Below are 14,743 nucleotides of genomic sequence, written 5' to 3'. Positions count from 1 at the left end.
TTGATTTTGAAAATAAAATAAAAATAAAAGCCATTGCCCAAGTGATTTTTATAAAGCACAGATTAAATGTCAAGCAAAATCTAACACTACAAACGAGGAAACAAACAAGGGAAGTAAAATTGGCTATGCACTGTTCGTTCACTTCTCACTACAAGCCAGCACCTCGGGAAATTATGCAAGAAAAACAAGGGAAAACAAGGAAGTAAGACAGCACAAGACATCACACAGACAAAATTGTTAAGCATTTGCACCATTTCAACTGTAAGTCTGATGTTCAAGCTAGAACAGAAACGCACATTTATCACAGTTTAAAATTCTTAGCCATAAACTTAAGCTTGGAGTGCAACACTTCTGCGTCCTACTGCGTCCACGTACTGAGCTTAACTTGCTTGTATGCAGTGAAGTCGGCAAGCACTTCCGTGTACATGTATGACTTGTATTCAGGCATACAGGATCACCAAATCCGGTTTCCCTGGGACAGCATCACGGCATCTGCATGAGGCTGGTCGGAGCAGTTCTCTGCAAACATGGTTAAACTCCATGGTCCTGTACACACTTCCAACAGTTTTAAGTGGAATCCATACACCATAGTCTGAACAGAGCCAAAATCTGCCAACCCCAAAGGCCTGTACCAACGAAGACATTTAACTGCATTATACCAGCTAGCATTATACCAGCTAGCCTGTGGAGTGCCTATACTTGTTGTCTTTCAGCCCTGCTTCCAAACACTCTTGGGACACACCTGCGGTCTTGCAGCAGGCCACAGAGATAATGCAAATACCACACAGTACATGTGAACTGTGGGATAGTTCAAAGATGGCACTGTTTTTGGACAGTACAGTAAGCGTGGTTGGGTAGGATTCTCAAGTTGACACATTTTGCACAGCAAAATTACACAAAATGTTCTGTCACATTCTATGAGTGGTGGTTGGGGGGGTGGTGCTTTGAGTTACAATGGAGTTAAAAGTCATACCGCCACGAATCTACAAGCACTGGTCTCATGAATACATCAGAGGATTACGCTGTGTTCTTGTAAATTCACTCCTCATTAAGTTGAAGTATGACACACAAATATAATAGACTGCCTCCACAAACTGACTGGCCGACATAAAAGGGGGAGAAAATGTCGAAGAAAGAAAAACTATTCTCACAAACTTTTTTGGCAGGTTTTTTACATGATAAACATTTATTTCCTGTTAATCTCACGTATGTGCATTTGTGTAATCTAAGCAAAGGAGAAACAAGACGAGGCATTATTAAAGGACCCAGGTTTGTTAACAATGGCGAATCAAATGCTCGCATTACGGAGTACCTAGAACAGTCAAATCAAGCTGTGGGGTTTACAGTCACTAACACAAAGCGTGGCAAATTTTAACAGCTCTCGGGCGGACTGCTAGCAGAGCTTTATCTTCATCAAACCCCAGTGTCAACAATCTAACGAGGGTACAAACCACAGCATGCTTCCCAGCAAGTGTGAGGAACTTAATGATGTACATGCAACGTGCGATGTCTGTATTCGTCGACTGTAAAGTCTACAGAGCATACCCAGAGGGGTTGGAACTCACCACGCTGTGCTGTTCGGTGAAGAGAGCAGAATACCCCTGCTTCAAAGTACTTCATCTTTGCATCAATTTAAAGCAAACGGCCCACTTACATGTACCACCCATCGTCAAATGTGGGTCTTTTTCAGTTTGATCACAGGCAAGTAGAAAAACATGAGGGCAAAATGGGTTGGTTCCCATGATACGACAGGACTTGCACTGGTGTTTACACTGCATAAGAGGAACTGGGTCCAGAGAGAGGCTTAGTCTATGTTTTGTACCGTCTGTACAAAATGTAATAAACAGGGAATATATATTACAAGATGTAGTCAAGAGTTTACATGTAAGTGTGGCGATTTGTAAAAATCTAGACATCACAGCAAATTAAGCAAAGTTTCTTTTGAAGGAAATCTTTCCTCCGACTAAACGTTCTCCAACAAGAGTGTTTGTAAATAGAATGGTGACCTGAAATATGTCAGGGTCGGGGCACCAGACAACGTTTTTGGTTCAAACGAGAAGCCACTATACACATACAAGACATACTAAACCCATCGTAACAGAAACAGACGTGACCGATTTCCAGAATGAGGTCATGACGTGGTGTATGAGGAATGGTTTCAGTGGGCAAATCTCCAAATTGCATATTTCTCTTCGCTACACTGAACCATCTGAGATTAGTAACTGCAAGCGATGACAGTCCCTCCCCTTCCCACGCTGAAAAAGGAAGACTCTGCCCATTACGATAGATTTGCCTTTACACGAGTAATGTTTGTTTGACACGGATTCGTGGTACCTACAGTACAACTCAAAGATACCTATCTTCTACAAAAATTTCTCTTTGGAAAAAAGCCTAACACAGTCTCTACAAAGTTGACAGAAATGTTCAGTGAGCTGCAGGGAGGTTTTTTCTGATTTCTGTCCATGAAAGAGTTGGCGGACTGTAAGGGAAGGATGGGGGGAAAGGTTTGAGGGGGAAAAAAAGAAATCACGGGGGGAACGATACATTGAGCCATTAGTGCTGTTGTATACAAAAACAGACTGACACAAAATTCAGAGAAGCAAATTAGAATTACCAAGGCCATTTAGTACCAAAAAAAAAAGGAACTTAACGCAAAATGCGGGCACTGACCATAAACTTCTTTTCCCTGTGTTTTTTTTTAAACCTTTTGAGTTTGAAATTTTTGGCAGAGAAATGTCAAAGACTGACATCAGAAATATCCATTTTTCTGTGCAGTACAGGCTACAAAGTGGCGTTTCTTTAACCCCAAACAACTTGCCAAATTTGTTTTCAATCGTTTGGGGGGTCTCTAAAATAACATGTTGCTTTTCCATTTTGCTCGTAAATGGCCTTGAGTGTTACAAATCCACAAAATCAACAAATAAACCAAATTAAGTAAAGACTCAAGTATCTGTTAAAAAAACAAAGACAAGATGACAACTCCCCCAAAGAAAATGACAACAGGAGGGGGAGGAATGATGGGGAACCGCCCACTTGTATGGTCAGAAGATTGCCCAACCCCTACTTCCTGATTCAAAGCTTACGGTTGTGGATTTGTCCCGTTTGATGATGCTGAGCCCTTTTAGTGATTTCTTTTTGTATGTTTAGGGGGAGCGGCTGATCACATGGCGTACTTTTTCGTCCACTCCTTGGCCAGCTCTTCATACTTAGGTCTATCTTGCTTATATAGACGAGCTATGTCGGGGACCAAGGGGTCATCTGGGTTGGGGTCGTTGAGGAGCGAGCAGATTGACAGTAACACTGTAGGTGATGAAACACAAAAGAAAAATAAGAGAGTATTTAATTGTATGACTGAGGAAGTGCTACTCCTGGTCCCCAACTGGTCATGAATCTGTAATTGGGTGTATGTCTACAATTGGTCATGATTTGTATTTGGGCAAAACAATGCACAACCTTGTTTCTTTCACAATCAATGTGATGATGTCACTTTCTCAATAAGTGTGCCTACTGAAATGCAAAAATCGGGTACATCAGGAACTGCGATCTGTTGTGAAAAATAAGTTTGTATTTTAACGAATTTCTGCGTTTTCACATTCTTGGCAATCATTTCAAGAACACGAGGTTGTATTAAAAAATGGTCTTTTTAAAACCTTCGAACAGATATGCAATGAAAACGTTAAACAATGTGTTTAAAAACACACAAAGCAAGGCCTGATTATCATGAAACTTAGGGGCAGGTTATAGTGTGCCTGAAGAATGGGCAATGAAACTATCACCCTTCTTATGAAACGCAAGCCGATTTAATAGCAAACTGCACGGGGCAATTAGAAAGTACTGCACTTGTTTTGTAACAGTTTCTCATCCCAACCACTAAACCTCTCAATTTTGATTCAGGTGTTGAATTTCATTCCCTGAAGTATCCACACTGTACTCTCGCATCAGGGGGCTGCAAGGGTCAACGACTGTGTACTATCTTGCTCGAGCAATCGTTGTAACGTGCCAATGACCTTCGGTAAAAACATGCTGTGAACCCATTTGTTTGTCAAACTACATTTTGGATGAGAGCCTGTTTTGCGAGGCAAGTACAGCTGAACAGTGAAAAACTTATGAAGATTTCTCCCTCCCTTCCAAATACAAATTCTTTTGGATGAAAAGGACTCTACCTTTAGAGATCGTGAGTGCCGGTGACCACTGTGACCTTAGGATGTCTAAACAGATGCTTCCATTGCTGTTAATGTTTGGATGATAAATTTTTGTTGTAAAGGCCACCTAATGGAAAAATACAGACAAAAAAGGCGAGTTACTGGCAGGAAGGAAAATCAATTTAATCACAACAACTCACATCACAACTGAATATCAATAATCCTGTCAACTACTGGTAATGAAATCAAGGATTAAAAAAGATTCTAGGTCACAAGTATAAAGAAACTAGAGAAAGGAGACAGTGAGAAGCAATATAGGGAGGAAAAGCCTAGAACGTTGGTAAAACCCATGAATTCAGGTAGGGAACTGGGAAACTCAATCACTGTGTCAGCTAGGGTGGGCTTCGAACCTGGATCGCAGAGGTGGAAGGTGAGGAAGGCACACTGTCTGGCTCCCCAGAATAGACAAAATCTGAGGAGATGCCATTCCTGCCGGGCCACCACACTCACGCGTAAGCTTCAGCTTGAGCGCGCGCGTTTTGGCAAGTCACAACATCCTACAGGACTGAGGGCAATGCAACGTGCGCACTATGCATCTTTTGTGCACAGGACGGCTCAGCAGTAATGGCCTTCTAATTCTGGTTGCCGGATTAGTTTATATAGACGGAATCCGTCAACACTGATCTGTCAACCAGAATTAAAGCTATTTCCTCGAGTGATATCACGCGCACAGTGTACAATGTATCTGCAGTTCTGCTGTTTCATCAACCTTGTAATGGGTGCTGATGACGATTAAATTCCTACAAGCAAAAGAAATGTATATGAACCCCCACATGGTGCTTATACCTGTGACCTCGGCCAGTCTGAGTACAGAGAACATGTTGATTCCAGTACAAAGCTACCAAGAGCCCACATACTGGTGACGTCGTGCTTTCTTTACACGTGCACTTTCTCATGGGAACGTGTGGAAACAATGGATTTGAAGCTTCACGGTAAACTGTACAAATGTACATCTTAAAGCATGATGCCATCAGCACATGGGCTAATTAGATGCCTGATGCTGTGTTGGCAGTGCCGATCCTTGAGACAATGTGAATCTGACCACCATCTGGTTGGTTAACGTGACAAAATAGCCAACATGTATCACACCCCAAGGTAATTACGCAAGGTGAATATACAATGTCCAATTTTCACTGAATCTTAAAAAAAGCGCCAGGGCATTTTATTCATTAGTTTTTGTGATTACAATCAAGTGCATGGACGATGGTTCCAAGCGCACTATGGAATGGGAAGAAACCCTGACTAGTTTGTCCTAAATGCTGGCACAGACTCATTTTGAAAATTAACGGTCCATTTGGACAATAAAAGTGACATGACTTAATTGACGATTGGGAATTAAAACGTCACAGCAACAGTCCTTGGTGCAAACTAAATGTCCTTGAATAATTTGAAAGGCAACGTGAAGTCACACACTCACCTTGGGTGGTTTGAAGGGGTAATCTGTTGGAAAGTGTATGGTCAGAAAAAAGACACCACCTTGATAGGCGCTTTCCGGCTGCGGGGGGAAGACAAAAACCACCAGAAACATCACACCATGGAGACATTATTCAATTCCGGTGAATTTCAAGTACATGTGATCCAATTATGTAATGTTGTCTAAATATTACCCACAAATACCCAGTGTAGAGCAGGGGGTTTCCATTGCAGTTCAACCCCTGAAAAATGGCAGTGGGTTACTTTCATTTTAGCAGTTTGTATAGGTTCACCTTGATTTGTGTCAATACGAAAATGAAAGTAAAAACGATGAGTCACAGGAAAAAGCCCCCAATGATCACTGCACCAGCACATGTGGAAGAAACAGACACAGACAAACAGATACATAACAAACTCACCGAACTACGCTACTCCAAAAAAAGTTAAGGACCACTTTCTATTTGGTGTATTCCTTTTTATATGAGATATTCTACTACTGAAAATGTGTATTTGATGTTTTGAAACAAACGACAAACGAACACATGAAAGAACTAGACCCCACTCGTTGCTTGGAAAACTTACCAGTTAAGAAAAGAGTGGTCCTTAACTTGTTTGCGTCGTGTACAAACAAAGGGAAAATAAAACCCCAAATTCAACTTTAAGCCAACACTTCAACCACACAAGAATCCAGCTCAATTCATCTGTTACTAATGACACGTCCAACAACATCAGCTCTGAAGATAAACTTGAATACGCTCTTGGGAAGGTCGTGGATTCAACTCTCACTCAAACCATTTTTTTCTCACCCAAGTACAGGCTTAAGTAGAAGTGAAAGAACGACTACGGAAGCTTGCTCATGAGTTACACTTGTTGAACTGAAACGGCCTGCGAAAAAGGCAAAATTTAGTTTCTATTCTTACATGCTGTGGGACTCTGGACGATCCCCTATATAAATGCTATGGAAATGACTAACTGGTTCAGAAAATCGCACAGTCATTACATCTGCTGGCAGTTATCACAATAACGAAAGGGGAAATTCAGATTTTAATACAATATCAACATGGAGGGGCCCAGGATGCTCGGGCAAGTCAGGCTCATAAATACAAGACACGATGTGAAGACTAGGACAAATTTTCATTCATCTACTCCATCCATCTACTCCAAGAAAACTTGCAAAAAAAGAATTAGCATCAAGACCTAACATGCTGCAACTCTAGCAAGTTTCCATCAAAAGTCATTTGTGATGTCAAATTCACTTTGTTTCGGCACTCATGGAAGTGTAGCCTGGCCTTGAAAACCTATGTTCCAGCTCCAACTTCGGCATCCTATTGCTGTTCAGTCTTGTCGTTTTTGTATTTTTTTGTTTCACCCATTCTGCACTTACATCCTTTGCCTCCACAAACAATGGGACAAACATAAGGCACTGATGCAGACGGATCGTGTCACAGTGCCCGAGGTAAGTTCCCGAGCAAGGTCAAATAAATAGTGTCACTGGCTGTCAATTCGTGAAGTCTTGAGAATGGGCGTCGATTACAATGAAGTTCCTCCACAATCCCTAGTATCTCAGTACCATACCGGTATCTCATTCTGGCGGATGGCTGATCAGCCCAAGGCCCTCGCAGTAATGGTTTAGATGTCTGGGTAAAGGTGGTGCTTGAGTAAAACTGCCGAACCGAGCAAGACATAGACAAACATGGCACCTCCAATCCGAGTCCAAATTGAACCCTAGAGCTGTAGAGCTGGCTTTCAGTACTAGGCAAAGATAGATGAGCAGATTCTTAATTGGGCAGAGCCTCTATTCATTGTAACCAGAAAGAGTGATATCACAAGAGACAATAACGGAATACTTACTGGACCCATTATAGTTGCCTGCCAGTGAAACACTGCGAATAGAGGGACAAAAGGGCAATATGTCATTTTCTTTTCACAAAGCCGTGGGCAGCGTGATAAAAATCACCTGTTCTTGAAATGGACATCTATGCCTACACTGTCGGACCATACATGCAAATATGAACTTTTACTGGCAAATCTCACTGAGGTTTCTTTCAAAATCAAAGGCAGTTAAAAAGCTACATATTCTGTAGTGGGTCTCGAACAAAATGTGGACTGGGAATTCTACCTTAAAAAGAAAAAGCCAAATCACTTCAGTACAAAACAAAACTAAAATGAAAAGTCGTGTAAAATGAAACACAATATCTATTTTACAGTGACAGATCTTAAGCTGAATCAATGAGAAAGAGAATAAGATATTTGACCTTTCATTTAACTGAACACTTGAATATTGGGTAGTACCAATTCCCACAAAGGCCGACACAAAATATGATGGAAAGCTAATGTTTGGCCCTACTGTTTTGTATTGGGCCTGCAAGCGTACTTGCAACACCTGGAAATATGCTCTCAAAGTGCAGTTTTGTAATTTTGGCATTGATTTTTCACCTCCAAATACTGGCTTTGGAAATAAATATTTGAATATTCAAGAACAGAATTTTTCTACAATAAGTACACTCTATCAGCTGCTGTACAGCTGCTACCCAACTAATGGAATGCTGAGGAAATAAATTGAATTTTTTTTGGGTCCAACAGCAAAACTAGCTTTGCAGAGCCCTTATTTGCTTCCACGTGAACCTAGCCATGCTCTCCCTTATCCCACCCACACAACTTGACTTACAGTCATCTCCAACAGGACCTGCTGAACACTGGGCTGGGGGGTCACGCCCGAAATCCTGAAGTTCCTACAAAGGGGGAAAAACATGAGAGAAACGGCCTTATCAATTTGTGCAAATCATCTCTCACCTCCTACAGAAAACAACAGTTAAAAATGTTGTTAGCATTCCCCCCAACGGCACATAGCGCAGCTTCAGACGTGAAACGGCCCAGAGTCGTACTCGTACCGTTTGCTAAATTTATTGAACATGGCCAATTCCACAACAATCTGTGATTGGCTACATCGAGCATTAGGGATCATTTTTAATCTGATAATCTGTTTCAACTTTGCATTTAATCACATCAAAATCATGGCTCCATTGTAATCAACTGCCGAGGCATCAACTGGAGACACTTGATGAGGTCCTGCTTCCACTGTTGAAGTGCTTACACATTCTTTCAGGCTTACCCCAAAATGGGTTAGGCCTGTGCCTAGTCCAAGTATAAACTAGGACTGTAAACGTTGCACCTTTTAACATTTGGACATACAAGCTTTACGACTATCGCAGACCATCTTCAAATGTAAAAGAAATAATTCAGAGAGTCCAACGAAAAACATTGCTGCTATTGTTACTGCAGTTTGGACAGGTTTCTGTATACTTTTTGCCCAAGTCGGGTACATAGGAAATACGAACCTGACCAAATGGATTTCGGTCCTTATTTCCCTTTATAAAAAAAAATCCTTCGAGGGAATTAATCTACCGAAAAAGAAAGAAAAACCATGTATAGTAAGTAAACATGTGGCAAAAATTCCACATACGGATGCTGCTTGACCAATATGCACAAACCCTAAGAAACTCAGGCCTCAAATTTCCCGACGGCCTCGATGGCCATGGCCGTCAGTGCCCTCCCATTTGGCTGTGGTTCCTCCAAAAAGTGGTCGTGTTTCACAGCCGAGATGGCAGTGCCCCTTTTTTCTCTTGGCTGTAGTGCCCGACATGTATAGATCAACTGCCCCCATTCAGCAAGATACATGGAAAGTGGCATGGAAAGCGACATACACATCGTTCCATGATCGTTCACATTCGACCGTAACATTGCGCCGTGCCATCAAAATGCATGGCATGCCCGCATATGCAGGGCGTGCGTGCACTGTGTGTAAGTGGGGATATCGTACACTCGGCCCGCTGCGCACCAGCGGCCTGGCTGGCCCGCTCCATGCACACTGCATGATCACAGGCGTGGCACAAGCGACACCCGCCGGCCTATCCAAAGACTTAACACAACAGCGCAAGCCCAAGTCAAGCATTTTAATGTATCATGCAATAATGTTAGTCTAAAACTCAGTGCTCATCAATGTGTACGCGTTAACAGTATATATTGAGGGCTCTACGTCTTTCATGCACATGGGACAACTGTATGGTCATGGCAGTATTTTAACTAACACCGTAATGTAGTGTTTGCGGTTTAGTGCCACGCGCCGCGCGATATCCGAACTGTATATACACGACATCGATAGTGACTACCCTGATTCTCACGTACGTTATTGTGTGCAAAATCATTCAGTTGACTGGCCAGTGTTTGTGGTAGGCGAAATGCCGAGGAAAGAACGCCTGCAGTAAAAATGAGCCAAAGCCTTTCAACACTCGGCTGCTGGTTTGGCACCAATCATGGACACGTTCAGGTATAATGCGAGTCCTACTTCTGTGAATTATTTACACTTTTACATTTCCAAAAAAATATCGGGATGGCATCAATGACCATAACTTTGGTACGCTGATGGCATTAATGCCCTCACATTTGGCCTTAGTGCCATTTATTTACGCCATCCCACCAATGACAAATGGCAGTGCCCTAACAAAAAAAAAATTAAATTTAAGGCCTGGAAACTTGTTTGAAAACTTAAGTCTTTTCCTAGTGACTATTTCAACATTTTCCCTGCCAAATTTGACTTTTTAGGTCATGTAAATGCTTTCCAAAAGCTAGTAAGTACCTGTAGGGAAAAGTTAGTGGCATCCTTATTTGTAACTAGATTCATGGACCCCGATGTCACCAGCACTATACCCAATATGCTATTTTTGGAATTATCATTATGTGACCTCTCGTTTTTGACCTTGGCAATACCATAGGGGTACCTGTGTGAAGAATAAAAATGCGATTTGCGAAATACATGCACCTTCCTTAACTGACTGAAACACTTTGAATCCGCGGTAAAACTTTTTGTTAATTGAGGAGGGGAAAAAAAATATCCCACGAGTGGGTTCAATCTGAGTACGTCGGGATTGTAGGTCAGTATGCGTACTTCGCTCAGAATTTGGAAGCACTCTCCTGGTGCTTCACAGTGCTGAATATTCACTGCTTTGTGATAATGCTAGCGAATTCTGAATGTGCCCGCTTAATCTGTCTAACACTGCACTTTTTCAATCAAACCTCTGCCCAAAAGCTGTCCACACTATATAATATCTCACTAACAAGTGATCATTTTTTGGGACCATCTATAAGCTATTTTTGGCAAAATTCAGACCTATTACTTACTATCTTGCCTCTCTTCAACAAACAATATGCACATTTGAGCTGCGTACTGTGGCACATATCTGTTGAACGGAAGACTGGTTCCCGTCTCAGTCCTCCGAACATATATAATAGGGATGGCGATAAGTCCAGTGACGTACGACGTATACATCACCTCAAGGGAAACTTCGACTCCATCGGTCATGTACACATTCCTTCATGGGGAACCAACATTGTGTGGCAAGATTGTTCCAGTGGAAATGAGGCTGTATTGTTGGACTGGTCGCAAATATAAGTTAGTTGGGCCGGCTTTTGGGGGAAGATTTGATGAAAAAAGTGCACATTCTGAATCCCATAGCGTTACAAAGCAATGAAAACTTGGAACTGTGAGGCACAAAGACAGTGCCTTACAATTTTGGGAGTACATATGGGAAAGGGTTCCATATACCGACGCCACTTGACACCTCGTACACGAACCCTATAAGACTGGTCTGAAAAAAAGTGTTTTCTAAGTAAACAACTTTTTTTTTCCCTTCTAAACCGTTTGACATTGACATTTACGGAAGCCATAGAGGTATTATTGGTGGGTCTTTGGAATTTTTGAGCACCGTTTCAATCTGACTCTATGTAGAGGTGTAGAGCATTAGTACATGTATGATGATTCCGTCCAAAATTGAAAAAGAGGAATATTAACGCTCCACTTAGTAGAGCTACTTCATGTGCTAAGTTAGGGCTGTCTTATCTAACAAAAAATCTAGGGTCTAAAGCCTCAGAAAAGGCTCAGGCCTACTTCTAAACCCTGGGGAGAAGTGTTTACGACCAACTGTAATCAGAATACACAATTACGAGACCCAAAACCAACGAAATACAAATTAAAACGACATGATGAAAACAGGCCAACGTTAGTTCATTATTAGTTGGCTTTTAGGGCGGGCACATGATATGATCCTGATGTCGTCATGCAACACAAAATACAATACAAACCATTCAGTCATCGTGGCCATGTAAGTACTGCCCGATGCCCATGTCGAAGATTTCGTCAAATAGGCTAGGACACAAAAGAGGCAATCAATTCATCACAAATAAACTTGGAATAATTACCTTATTTATTCTCTTTAATGCCATATCTGTTGAAGTTAGTTAATTTGTTGGGAGAAGAATCTAGAGACTCTAAACAACGACCAATTCGACTTCCTTCTTCGCCTTTCTTTTGCTTTTTTTTTCACCTTTACCTAGCGCCTGCGCTGCGCTGCTGCATGCCACTCTCAAATTTTCGACAGTCATTATTCGATTCAAACTACACCGACAGTATCAGTTTCGATACTATGGTACTGAAATTTCTTAGTGTTCCGAAACGGGGGCTTTCATTCTACACGTTTTTATCTCACTGAGCAAATGTAAAATTGTATACAACGCTAAAGAAACGTACTTTGATTTTCATTTGTACAATACCAAACTAAACAAATAATTGTGATGGCAAACTAAACACCTTTCTCTTCCCGCCTGTCGCTTGATTCTTTCCGTAGGTATAAAACATCGATTCTAAGATTTTTTTCTGGCATCGATCCTGCATTACTCGTCACCACCGACTGATTCCGCAATGCGCAATAATTTGAATATTCATGTCCCGTAACGTGACCACATATTTCCATGACGTCATGGCTATAAAAGTCTGACCCCTGATGGTGCGCTTCCGGTACTCTTGAGAGCAAGAAATAACGTGAAAAAAATAAAATAAAAATAAGCCATGAATTAGTGCAGGACTGCGCAACAGCCATCGTTTCAGTACTTCATGAATGTTTCAAGTTCAATCCTGCAAAAGGCATGCGATCGCCGGGATCAGGGCGGGTGAAATTCAGCGTTGAAATTAAGCAGCATAATTGCCCCCTTTTTGAACCCGTTGACTCGATAAAATGTAAGCCCGTCAGAAGTGTCCGAAGCCTACTTCGGGAAATTCAAATAAAGACCTTGGAAAGTCGGTTTAATCAACACATTAAGCGTGTCTAAAAAAAGTAGCAATTTCTGAAACTCTAGCGTATAGTTTTTGGAGAGCGCTTCCATATCTTCAGATCCTTTATTACTCAGCTGCCCAGGTTTTCTTTTCGGGGGGGGGGGGGGGACGTAATAATCTTCATGTAAGTGTGAGAGTAACTTTTAAACAGACTGAAGTTCAATGTCCAAAATGTGCATTAAACTTTTTTCTGGAAGATTTTAAAGGACTCAGAAAGTTTATTTTCAGGCTGGAAATTAGAAAAAAATCAAACCAATCCCATATTCCATAAACCACCTTGTTTCAAATCAACTACAATTTCTGGCACACCCCAAGTCAAACCCTTTCTGACTTTGTGCGTTGCGGTTATTGGCTAAATTATCAAGAGAACAGCGAGATTTATCTCTGTAACTGCCTTAATAGTTTTTAGCATTACATCTACAACCCCGAACCAATATTTATTTTTAAAAACGGTGCGAAATTCTCTCTAATTTCTAGTGTAATCTGCATTAATGCCATTAAAGAGATCCAAGAGAACTCGTGGTTTGTCGTATCCAATTCATCCGTATTCAATTTACATGTATGTCATAATAATCTTCGATTTTCAGAAAGTTTGAGAAAACAGAAAAACGTTTGGTTAATACACCTATGGATTTTGCCGCAGATTTTTATGACTGGCCAGCTTTGGAGTTCGACATTTTACTGTAGGTTTCATCAGGTTGGCTCGTTTCGTGTTTTGTATTCAGTGCTCTGAGAAACATTAAGAAAATTGCAGTCCTTGTTCAGTACGGTCAAAGCGAAGATCGTTCAATAATCACAATGCATCACACAAACCACAGGGCGTTCCCGAGTGAGTGAGTGAACGCACAAGTGGAACCCCCCCCCAAGTTTGTCTCTGGTCAGACTGATGTTCCGGAATTGATACAGCGACACGGCTTTTTTCCCCCTTCTCCAGGGTTGGATTGTACAAACAGAGTGGGTTACGATTTTGTGTGTGTGTGTGTGTCTTCATTTACATGTACCTTGGTATCCTCCATCATTTGCCTTTGTGCCCTTCTTCGTTCCTTGTTGCTCCCCATGTTGTGGCAGTGCGGCATTAGAGGGCGCTGTTGCAGCTATTGCAGAGAAAAAAAAACCTCACAACTAGATGTTATAAAACTGTCTCACTAAGGCATGAAATACATGATAGACAAGCTACACACGCATGCAGGTGCTGTAAATATTGCCTAATCAAGAAAATTAATTCACCCACCAAACCTTAGCTCAGACGACAAATTATTGTACCTTGGAGTTAGCGCCTCCTCGACAATGTAGATTTATGGAAAAGCCTTTCCTGAAATAAATAGTCCTATGCAGTCGACTCGTGTGTGACACTAATACATGTACAAGAATTACGTCTGTGCGTACGCTGTCATGCTCAGTAACCTCACTTTCAGGTCAGTTTACGCATCAATGAAAGTCTAAAAACTCTTTCTTACCCGAGTAATTTATAATAAAGGGCAAACAGGAAATTGCATCTTCAAACATAGGAGAGTTAACGTGTGGAAATCGTACTTTTTGGTTGGCGACAGTCCTCTCGCTATGCAGCTTGGAAACGGCCACCATGTCCCCATGTCATGAAAATGACCACCACAAGGACAAATGCAAAACTGGTACTATAAAATACAGCAGGGCTATGGAAATACCGACCAAAAGTGTAGAGGTATACATGTTTATGAGGTGTAAAAAATGATGTTAAGGCTGACAATTTTAGTTTTACTGGAGCAATAAGTTTTTTACTCTTCTCATATCTATGGGGCGAACATGCCCGTGGAAGTGAATTAATTTGGTCGGGCAGACATCGACTTGAAAATGCTTTTCCATCGACAATGTTGATCAACACTGGATCGTATGATGAAGTTGAACCGTCCCAATTTGAACCAGAGTAGGGTCATAATGAAATTCGTGCAGATAGCCGTAGTCATTTGCCGAGAATGACATCCAA

At 41.5% G+C, this 14,743-nt stretch overlaps 1 protein-coding gene across 1 annotated transcript; it reads right to left on the bottom strand.

The window, feature by feature from the left end:
- Window positions 1–1,155: 1,155 nt before the first annotated feature.
- Window positions 1,156–12,031, bottom strand: LOC110979543 (ubiquitin-conjugating enzyme E2-17 kDa). Its single transcript, XM_022235474.2, has 6 exons — window positions 11,871–12,031; window positions 8,284–8,347; window positions 7,467–7,498; window positions 5,620–5,697; window positions 4,164–4,269; window positions 1,156–3,300 (listed from the first exon to the last, which is right to left on the bottom strand). The coding sequence occupies exons 1-6, from the start codon at window positions 11,892–11,894 to the stop codon at window positions 3,161–3,163; spliced, it is 444 nt and encodes a 147-aa protein (XP_022091166.1). The 5' UTR covers window positions 11,895–12,031; the 3' UTR covers window positions 1,156–3,160.
- Window positions 12,032–14,743: the final 2,712 nt, after the last annotated feature.

Source organism: Acanthaster planci, linkage group LG19 (genome assembly GCF_054643075.1).
Source record: "Acanthaster planci isolate LZ-2023a linkage group LG19, COTS_SCS, whole genome shotgun sequence".
In the NCBI taxonomy this organism is placed as follows: domain Eukaryota; kingdom Metazoa; phylum Echinodermata; class Asteroidea; order Valvatida; family Acanthasteridae; genus Acanthaster; species Acanthaster planci.
The sequence above is the reverse complement of the archived record's forward strand: the minus strand, read 5'-3'. Positions and strand labels throughout refer to the sequence as shown.

What these genes read in the sequence shown, in the direction of transcription:
- LOC110979543 (XM_022235474.2), bottom strand. Translation starts at nt 11,894, where the DNA reads ATGGCATTAAAGAGAATAAATAAG. An exon ending in ACCCCTTCAAACCACCCAAG is followed by an intron (nt 4,270 to 5,619) that starts GTGAGTGTGTGA and finishes TTTTTCCATTAG; the next exon opens with GTGGCCTTTACAACAAAAAT. An exon ending in GGCACTCACGATCTCTAAAG is followed by an intron (nt 3,301 to 4,163) that starts GTAGAGTCCTTT and finishes CATCACCTACAG; the next exon opens with TGTTACTGTCAATCTGCTCG.